The following is an 11,555-nucleotide window of genomic DNA, read 5'->3' on the forward strand; positions in this document are numbered from 1 at the left end:
CAGGGTCAGGGCACCATGTTCATGTACAAGATCAATAAAGAAGACCCCCTACCTTCTTACTTAAAAAATATTCGTATTTATCTAAGTTTAGAGGGTATCTAAAGACATATTTAGAAAGTTATTATTTTTTGAGCTATGGTTAGATTAATATACCCACAGTTTAAATTTATACCATTACCCAATTACTTCAATCTACAGCACTGAATAACTTGGTACTATGGAGTAATCATGACAGATAGTACATTTACTTTTTGTTTAGATGATTCTGTCCACTCATATTTTAAGAAAAAATGCTCCAGGTTTATATTGATAACTTTTTCTAAATTTAAGTATGTATAACTAAAACGTAGCTTAAAACAATTTATTTATTCATTTTTTATTAACTTTAAAGAAAAACCTTCTTGAGTAAATTATAATTTTATTAATAATACATTATTACCTTATACCTATGTCCTACCTGTATAAGTTATACCTACTGGTTAATGGACATTGGTGGACTTAGGGTTTGAATTTTTCAGAGGTCCTTAGTTAAATGAGTTAATGAGTATACAGTAATTCGCCGACTTTGAGGATAGGAAATATTAGTGAAATTTTATAATAGATATGAATACATGATAACTTTTATTTATATATAATACAGTATTCCTAATGTTGAGAGTTGTGGCTATCTTAAGTTCACAGTTAATAGTTTAAACTTGATATAATACATTGTAGGTACTGAATTACTGTTTAATATTATAAGTGAATTGCTTCGCTGAAAATCAATCAAGAGAATATAGGTTAATTCTGTGGTTCTACTTTTTGTAACCATTTTCTTGAGTGTGATTAAAATGTATTTAAATAGGTACCTATTAATTATTTTCTCAGGAATATTATGTGAGATAGTGAGACACCCATAATATGCAATTATTACCAGTAGGTACTATTTTACATATTAGATTATTTATTAATCAAAGGTTAAAAGGTCAATATTTGCTTCGCTATATTATAATATTGTGTACTATAGTGATTAGTAGGTAGTTATGAATGAGAAGAATAGTCAATTTACTCAATTAAATTGAGTCTATTTGTGAATTATGTATGTTGCGGCGTTTTATATTATATTCTGTGGTTGTAGTACATCGGAGTACAATATTATTGTATATTCACCGACCGACCGTCCACGCATCCAAGGTTAATAGATTATCTATAAACCTAGCCGATCGTCGTCCAATTCCCATACCTAATCACTTTTCTATGCCTGAGCCCTATACCGTTACCGTGGAAAGTGCCGAACGTGGAAAAGCTCGACAGGACAACAGCCCAACTGCCCTATGTCCGCGGAAAACTGGAAACCGCTGTTAACCAGCATTGCCAATAGATAAATTAGGGGAAATTGTATAGTCTGAAAGTAGGGTCGCACTGGTGCCGCTGGCCTTGTGATAAAAATAATCTGACGAAATCAATTTTCTCTTTTGTTCCCTCTAATACAAGTTAAAACGTTTCTCAGTTTCTCTAAAGTTTTAAGTTTATTCACTCAATTTGCTGTGCGGCTAAGATTTCGTATTCGATTAATAATTTCGTTCCTGAAGCTCTTCAATTAGAATAATGTGGACGTCATTCAAACCAGAAAGTTTTTTCGATCGGTAGAATACTAGAACTGGTGGAAGGCATCGAATACCTTCACCCTATACTTCACCATCAACGACATGTCGTCGAACAAAATCCTATGTGATAGTCAATTGTGATAAATACCTAATATCTATAAGTTAGTTAATTCAATTATTTATAATATATTATATTTATTTTGTTATTATATTTTATGCATTAGAATATTATGTACACAAATAAACATTCCATTAATTAAGTGTTTGAAGAGTTTAATTTAATTTGGTTAATACACGGTAGCTTTTTTTATTTTATCAATTTATTTCTTCATCATACAACTATTCTATACAATTTCTTGAACCGTCCGTGTGTATTAAAAGTTTGGCCGTATAGCGGTGTGACAATGAACGTTCTTGGCTCTAGAACAGCAACAACAGTCAATCGTGTACCTGATATGGGACAACCAACCAAGCCGCTGACAAACAGTCCTCCAGTAAAAAAGTCTTTGTTTCCACATGTAAAAATAGAACATTTGGTGGCTGGATTTTCAGGCGGTGTCGCATCTACACTCATACTTCATCCCCTAGATTTATTAAAAATTCGATTTGCTGGTGAGTAATTGATGTTATTTTCATCTTTATTCAATTTTAATTTTAATCTAATGCATATTTATGTCTTATTTCTCAGTCAATGATGGACGAAATGCAATACCAAATTATGCTGGATTGGGAAATGCTGTCACTACAATATTTAGACAAGAAGGAATTAAAGGACTTTATAAAGGAGTTACACCAAATGTTTGGGGATCAGGAAGCGCATGGGGTTTTTATTTCCTATTGTTAGCAAATCTAATATTAGAAAATAAAATAAATATAACTAAAAGTCTATCAATTTTTATTTTTAGTTATAATTCAATTAAAGCTTGGATTCAAGGTGATAATACTAAAAAACCTTTGGGTCCAGCACTACATATGACAGCTGCAGCAGAAGCAGGAATTCTCACATTAATGATAACCAATCCAGTGTGGGTTGTCAAGACTCGTTTGTGTTTGCAGTTTGATAAGCCCATTGACCCAACCAAGTCATACAGTGGCATGTGGGATGCATTTCGCAAGATCTATGGTGCTGAGGGTGTACGAGGCCTGTACAAGGTATCTACAATACCTGACCATTTGATGAATGAATTAAAAAACATTTATTGTGTGGGCTAGATTTATATATTTTGTTCTTTTTGTTCTTCTTAATTTAAATTAAAGATAAATTCATTAGATGGAGTTTAATATTAAAGTCACTAAAGTAATATAAAAGATAAATGGAAATATATTTCACCAAATTTGAAAACTAGGAAACTATTTTAAAAGTTAAAAAATTTAAGCTAAATTGTTTAACGTATACTCACTGTTTATTTTAAATTTCTAAATATGTATTTTAAATAAACTTTTAAGTATATTTAAATTTATAATCTAATTCCATGTGGTTTGATAGATGATGGGTGTAATACTTTTGTATTGGTTTAAGTAATAAATAACAGATGGGTGTAATAAATACCCTTTCCCATAAAGAAGTAGTTGGTCATGTACATTATTGTAGGGCTTTGTTCCTGGCATGTTTGGCGTATCTCATGGTGCTCTGCAGTTCATGACTTACGAAGAGATGAAGACTTTTTACAATGAATACAGAAGATTACCAATTGATGCTAAATTGGTAAGTTATAAATAAAAGGTGATTGATTTAACATCAGGAACTTGAATTTAAGTGTCTTTGTTAAATCAATCATTCTTTGTATTCAAGGTGTAAATATTTATTACTAATTACGTTTAATTATTTATCACAGGAAACATCCGAATACATTGTATTTGCAGCATTTTCAAAATTAATTGCAGCTGGTCTGACATATCCATATCAAGTAATTCGAGCAAGGCTTCAAGATCAACACCGTGAATATCGAGGCACTTGGCATTGTATAACCCAAACATGGAGGTACGAAGGTGCTGGTGGATTCTATAAGGGATTATCGCCATATTTATTACATGTGCTTCCAAATATTTGTCTTGTGTTGTTGATATATGAGAAATTTACAAACACTTAATATTCTATTTCATCAATATGAGTAAATAATATAAACAAAACTTATCAGTCCTGTGTTAGTTTTTTTGATTCCAAGTATTTTTATTTTCTTTATATTTAGTATTAATAAAATGTTTTATTCTATATGTTAAAAATAAAATTATTTGCCCCTTATATTTATATATTTTATATAAATATAAATATGTATATATTATACACATCAATTGTGCAATATTCAAAATTATAATTCTCTAATTCAAAATTTAATGACAACTGAATAAGTTAATAAAAATTAACAGTTATCAGTCTACATTTATTTCATATTTGATTTTTATTCATATAACATGATTATTGCCTTTTGACAAATACTTGCCCCTGTCAAAACTATTTCTCTTGTAGACAGAATTATACTATGACAATACTCCTCTTAGTTGTATATGTATTAATAGATGTAATGTAATATATGTTATATTTCTTTGTTTTCAATATTTTTATTTCTTGACAATTAATCCTAATCGCTCAAATTTATTTCACAGTTGATATTTTGTTTTGTTTTTAATATATTATACAATTTCAACGATGTGATGAAATAATATTATATTTATTTTATACCGTATTATGATAAAGTAATATTTTCCGAAAGTTAGTTTTTAAAGTTTGTTCTGTCGTCGCGATACACTGATAATTGCAGTTAAAATAAACTAAGTTTTTTTTTTATTGTTTCTATTAATTTGGTTTACGTTTAAAGAAATATTTTGTACAAATATATTCTTTTATATCATGTTCATTGTTATTAACTTGTAAAATATAAATATAGATCACGTGATTAATATATTTGTAGTTCGTTTTAACATGTCATTTAACAGTGTGTTGCGGTGCTGCCAGTAGCATAACAAAAAAATTGGTAAGATATATTTGATTATGTATTAAATGTATTGATTTCAATAATTTTATTTATTTTCAGGTATGAAAGTATGCGAGGATTTTATAAAGGAATTGGGCCTAATCTATTGAGAGTTATACCGGCAACTATCATCACATTTGCAGTTTTTGAAAACTTATCTTCATACTTAATTAAGTTGAATAGCATACCTTAAATAGGTAAATTTAAAAATAGTCATTATTTATTGCCATTGATTTTGTGATATTTTATTTTACAAACCTCATTTGTAATATCAAACAATGTATACAATATATTAAGAGTTAGTAATTAGTAACTGTTGACTACTATAGTACTTAAAAATGTTAATTCTTGTTTGAGTAAATGAACTTGAGTTATAATATTTGTGTATTTTATTTAATTAATTTTTTTATTTTGTACAATTTATTGCGTTATTAATTCCTAATGAAATGTACATAACACTATTAATTTAAAGTATAAAATATTATTTAAATTTACTTTGGACCAAAAATATGAATTAAGAGTTAATTTATATAATATTGTATAATGTATTGTATATAGTATATTATTCAATGTATTAATTTTACTTTCGATTAGGTTATGTTAATTCTCATAGTTTTATAACCCTAGTTCAATGCAATATCTTAGTTCTTGTAACCTAACAACCAAGTTATTAAGACTGTATTTATTTTGGACAAGGTATGTTACTTGTTGCTACTTGCTTGTGTTATTGAGTGAATGCGTTTTATAATTGAAGTGACTGGTGTTTTCACCAGTCTCCTAAGTTTTATATTTTCTTTTAACTAAAAGACTAGAGTCGAATTCTTATTTAAAATATATGAAATGATGCCATACCATTATAAAAGTATTAATATATTATACTATATTATTGCATACTTCTCAAATGATGAATGTGCTTTAAGAATTTCAAGATATAAACAGCACTAGTATAATATGCTATAATGAGATACTTGTTATGTGGAATCTTTTTGATATCATAACAGTTAATTGGTATAGTAACGTAATGTTAATCTATATTTTCCATTTAATCAAATTCAAAATTATTAATTTAGTATACTTTTTACATTTATGCAGCTGTAATTATTTGCCTTATGATCAGATTTCAAATCTTAATAATTATAAGTTGACTTCGTTTCTTCAATTTATAGAATTTGTTAGAACTCTGATTAAAACAGTGTGTGTTCTTGTTTAAATGTATAAATAATTAAATGAATTGTAAAAACTAATTTTGGTTAAGAAATCATGATTTATTTTTAAGCGTAGAAGGGATAGCACTAATTATATGTTGTTAGCATAAAAAATTATAGTGTATTGATCTATTATCAAAGTTAAGATTGGTAAGCACATTATTTATGCTTAAACTTTGGCTTTTTTTTGATATAATATTAAACTATATAATATATAATACGAGTATATACTTATAATCATTAATCATTTTAGTTTGTAATATTTTTAATACTCATAATATCTTGTTTAAATATTTAGAAAAATCAACGTTTAAGCATAGGTACTATTTTACTTTTGGTAGTAGAGATCAATTCTCTTTAAATATTAAAGCTAACAACATGCAATTAGTTCTACTGAATGCAAATTTACTACACGTATTTGTGCGTGTAGACAGAATGCGTGCGGGAGTCGATGACGGAATTGCCCCTCTGAAATTTTTTGTAGGAAGCAAAGGACCCTTCTCAGCACAAATCTTTGAATCTTTTTGAATCAAGTAAGATAACTATATATTTAAAGTATTATTAAAATATGGTAAAAAATAAATATATTTTTCCTCAAATTATTTCATAACAGCATGCATTTATTTCATGTTTCTTCTGTTGTATACATTATCATATTATCAGGATTAAATAAATCCTATATAAAATATTGACAATCCCTTAATACTTATTATGCTAGTGTAAATATAAATCGGATACAAAATTCGATAAGACTTGAACAAATGAAAGAACATTTTTATACTTAAAAGTTAAAACGTTTAAAAAGTTATTTAAGAACCAACTTAGGCCAAGAGTATTTAAGTAACTTAGTATTAATTCAACAATCAGTCGATCACCGCCTATTGATTTTGATAAAATAATTGATGAATTTGTTTTAAATGAAGTAAAACTAAAAGGTAATAGAAAACTAATATTAAAATTATAATATGTTCTTTAATTAATTTTTTAAGCGTAGGTATAATAAATACGTGTATAGTGTATTTAAATAATATTTAAAATAATTCATAGTTAATTTTTTGTACAATTATTTATAGAACTTTTTTATTCATGAACTCGTGTTCTGCTTTCATATAATAAGTGTCTTATGTTAAATAAATCATATTTTATCAAGTAGTTCAACAATTAATGATGTGCAATTATTACCTACAGGCTAAATGTGTATGTGTTTCTTTTTTAAATAATATACAGGCATGAGTCTATAATTTTAATGAAATGTGTTATGGGTACCTGCTATTTGTTCGAACATAAGATCTTGGCACCTTTCATTAAATATATATAAGGATTTCTATTTTCTAACTTAGTACCTTAGGGTGGAAAGTAAACAGGCGATTCACTGTAAAATATTGTAGAGTACCTAGCTGGTAGTAGATACCACTAGGTACCTATAGGTTATACCTAAAAATTCTTATTTTTCTCTTACATTTTCCATCGGCGTCCCTGTGTCTAGAAAATTGGTTGTGAAAGTACATTTTAGATGAATGAATATTTAAGTGAAAATATTTTACAAGCAATTAAGTAGGTAATTCATGTGAATAAATACGTAATAACTAATAAATTTAATATTATATTATTGGTTTTTATTTTTAGTGATTAACTTCGAATGTAAAGTACCTATAATCAAGGCTGGGCAAGTTAACTATTTTTTTTAACTCGTTAAGTTAAGTTAATATAGAAAAAAGTAAGTTAAGTTTAAAGTTAAAAGTTACTTCCTATTTTTTTTTAACTTGCAAAAGTTACAAGTTAATTAGAAAATAAAAGTAACTTAACTTAGTTAAAAATAAGTTACTTTTTTTTAGTATAAAATTAATAATTATTCCTGCCTACCTTTTTTTAAGCTAACAAATAACATATTAATGAAGAGGTTACCCCTATAAAATTTCTGTTTATAATTAACTTTATAGTTATATAATATTTTCTGTGAATATGCAATATTATTTCATATGATAATTATTTTTATAAATTATTGTCTAATAATTATTAATTAATATATTTAAAATTTCAGATTTTTTTTTTATAAAATTAATTTGTACAAAATTGAATTTCTTTTAAATCTGTGGTTTAGGAAAAAAATTAACTTACCGTACCAATAAAATTTATTAACTCGCTAGTTACTGAATAACTTCGGAAAAAATGTAACTCGTTAAGTTAGAAGTTACTTCTAAAAAAAAAAGTAACTCGTTAATTAACTTAGTTAAAAGTAACTTAACTTTTTAACTCAACTTTAACTTATTAACTCGTTAATGCCCAGCCTTGCCTATAATAATATTCTATAGGAAATAGTTATAGGTAGGTACTAATTAACCAATGACGATGATGTTCATTTTTTAGTTTTTACTATACATATTATATTATTATATTATATACCTAATACCTATATAAATATTACCTACCTATTAACTTAGCATTTTCTAAGTATAGATCAAGTGATCTAAACATTTCTTATAGCTGTTAAATATAGTTTAGAAATTGATCGCAACTCATCATACATTTTTTAATCTACTATTTTAGATTGACTTTATTTTTAATTTTCGGAAATCGATAAGTACTTAGGTGGCTGGGTACCAACTACCAAGTTGAATCACTGTATTACTGTAATTATAACTAAAGTGTATCAATTAATTCTTTAAAACCAATATTTACGTACTACAAATAAGCGAAAAATATAATTGGGCTGGTTTTTCAATCTGGTACCTATATATACTAATACTAATTGGTAGGTACCTACCTATTGTTTATATAATATATTGTCAAAAACTCGCAATAACAATATATTTTGTTACTAAATTGGTAATTCAAATATGTGAATTACGAAGTAAGAAACGGAGATAATGTAGGATCTACGAGATGTAAAAATATGATTATTTTGTTTGAATTTATTCAATCTATCAACTACCTGTATAACGTTCAAAATCAAAAATGTTGTCGATTTATGAAATCAAGGTTAAAAAATTCAATAAAATAATAGCCATGATACTCAATGACTGCGATTAGGTACTTATTCCTTATATATCTATATATATTTATAAAAGCTTCTATATAGTGACTACATTTGTAAATCGAATACAATTGTATAATAATATGTATTTTTGTGTTATGAATTATTTAAATTTAATAAATTCTCAAATGTTGGTATATATTATAGGCATTTTAATATGAGACTAAATTCTAGGTACCTACTTATATATAATAAAATAAAAAATTATGAAATCGCATTCATATAAATATTTATTTTTTTAGTTAAAGGTAACCTTTAAAAATTAATACCTATTCATTTATTATTTTACATCCATAACAGCAATGGCTCTTAATATTTTGGTCCAAGGCTATATTTCTATTAGGTTATTATAGAAATTAAAATTATGTATGTACGATACTACGATGTACCTATTGCTTACATTCCCTATAGCAATTATACCTATCCAAAGAATTTGACCTGAATTTGATAGAACTACATAATTTTGTAATCTCACAGTTATTTTTAATGCAATTATATTATATACCTATTACTTGCTTATATTGTTATTTCTTTTTAGATCGTGTATAACACTAGTATAAAATATTTTAATTTATTTAACTGATATACTTACACTGAGGTGCACACATTATTATTGTCGAATGCATAAATACTTATCAGTTATCATACACGTCAATCCTTAGATGTAAGTCATTTGCTATTTATTTAGATGACGAAACATTGAAAATAAAATCAAATAGACTTCAAATTTTTAAATTTAATAGTACTGAATAATTCATTGATCGTATTATGTAAATTATTGGAAAATCCATTACGTTATTCGTAAAACACAAATCAATGTATATAGACATAAAAAATGAATATTTTAATAGTCATAAATTGTCTGGAGAAAACAATTTGTACTGTATCTATAATATCATCACTTCTATTAGAATATACTGCTTATTTACTAATCTAAATAAATAAATATGTTTTATTCATAACACAACGTAATACGTTACCTATGCTTTATTTTTTGTTTTTACAAAAATAATAATATTTACCTATGTTTTAGTTTTACTTTTAACGAATAAAAGAATTTTGAGCAGGTTTCGTTTTCATAGCTTCTGTTCTAGATTTCTATATGTGTATCTGTATGTCGTATATAGTTATAAAAATTACATACCTACCCATTTTTTCTACATAAGCTTTTTATTAAATAGATATACTAGATATTTATGTAATTATAAGTCATTTATAATAGGTACTTTTTGTAAATATATCTTCAAAATAACGTGAATTATCACCTGTATAATTATTTAATTATAATTAGTGCAAATACTAATTAATTGTTAATATGTATTATAATCTTATGCATACAAATACAAAATTTGTGTATCAAATTATTTTATACAATTTTAACAACATAATTATAAATAATAATTCTAATTAGTTATTTCTAATATTCCTATTTCTTAAACATAATTATTGTATGTATAGGTTATTTATTTGTTATTATTAACCTATATTAAACAGCCATCCATACTGATCTACTATGTGTCCAAATCACGTATATATATATATATATATACATCAATTTGAATTATTTATATCTATCTAACAAAGTTTTTTGGAAGTCTTTAATTTTTCAAATATATTGGGAGGATTTAACTTTTTTAGCTCTTCATACTATCAATTATTGATTCCATCTTCCTTGCTCTTAAAATATCCAATAATTATAAATTTATTTATTTGTTTATTTTATTAATTTTAATAATTTTAAATTTGTTTTTTAATGATTTGAATATTTATCTTCTATAGTTTTATATAAGTATTAAGTATACAGTTTTTCGTTCGTCCCAAAAAGATTGTATCACTGTAAGTATCTCTGTGACACATTATATTATATTAAAATGTAGATTTCTTTTCGCAATAATAAGTAAAAAAAATTTAATTAAATAGCACATTTCCAAATTCTTTTTTTTTTTTGATAATTCAAAAGTTAAAAAAATAATGTTACGCAGTTTTGTTGCTTTAATTTTCATAACAGCCATTTTCTTATCAAATTGTTTAAAACAGTGTAAACAGTGTATTAGAATTGAATGAAAATTTGAAACATATCATTCAATAAGAATTATCTTACTTATTACTGAAAAAATGATACTTAAATAATGTATTGATTTACCACGGGGATGCAAAGAGTAATTATACGAGACTTTGGGGATGTACGAGTATAGGTACCTACTTGTTACTGTATATAATTATTTTATAATACCGCGTATTGAATACATAAACTATATTATTATAATATATTATCATAATATTGAAGCAGGTCATTCTCCGTTTAAATTTTGTATTGCACAATGGTGATGGTTATTGGTTAGGCTTATTACTTATAAGGACATTAATCATTGTCCACTTATAGTATAAAAGGTATACATAAAATGAGATATTATATATTATTAGATATTTACATAATACGCTCTCTTTATTTGTAATTTACTAGTTATCTATAATTATCATCTAACGACTAGTTATTATGTTGAAAGTTGATATTCAAAAAACAATATTTAAACTCTGAGGTACTTGCAACTTTCCGTCTCTGGTGTATATTTTATTTTCTATAGATATTAGTGCCAATGGGATATTATAATATTATATTCTAATGTGGTTGTGTTAATAAAGGTTTTTTAAAAATGACATACTATTGATACTTTAACGATTTCTTAGTTTGACAACATCCAATTGATCGACAATTAGTATTTACCTTAATTCGTTTAAATTTATTGAAAATATTCAA

General features: G+C 25.7%; 1 protein-coding gene across 3 annotated transcripts; it reads left to right on the top strand.

Annotated features, from left to right (window-relative positions):
- The first annotated feature begins 1,439 nt into the window (after positions 1-1,439).
- Positions 1,440-4,935, top strand: LOC114121726 (mitochondrial folate transporter/carrier). Of its 3 annotated transcripts, none has more exons than XM_027984173.2 (7): positions 1,440-1,747; positions 1,968-2,198; positions 2,275-2,425; positions 2,492-2,738; positions 3,178-3,291; positions 3,422-3,567; positions 4,619-4,935. In XM_027984173.2, the coding sequence occupies exons 2-7, from the start codon at positions 1,991-1,993 to the stop codon at positions 4,749-4,751; spliced, it is 999 nt and encodes a 332-aa protein (XP_027839974.1). In that variant the 5' UTR covers positions 1,440-1,747; positions 1,968-1,990; the 3' UTR covers positions 4,752-4,935. The 3 variants fall into 3 exon arrangements, with proteins under 3 accessions (XP_027839974.1, XP_027839975.1, XP_050058329.1); XM_027984174.2 differs by having other exon boundaries at positions 2,011-2,198; XM_050202372.1 differs by lacking the exon at positions 1,440-1,747 and having other exon boundaries at positions 1,771-2,198.
- The last annotated feature ends 6,620 nt before the right edge of the window (positions 4,936-11,555 follow it).

This window comes from Aphis gossypii, chromosome 2 (genome assembly GCF_020184175.1).
Source record: "Aphis gossypii isolate Hap1 chromosome 2, ASM2018417v2, whole genome shotgun sequence".
Taxonomy (NCBI): domain Eukaryota; kingdom Metazoa; phylum Arthropoda; class Insecta; order Hemiptera; family Aphididae; genus Aphis; species Aphis gossypii.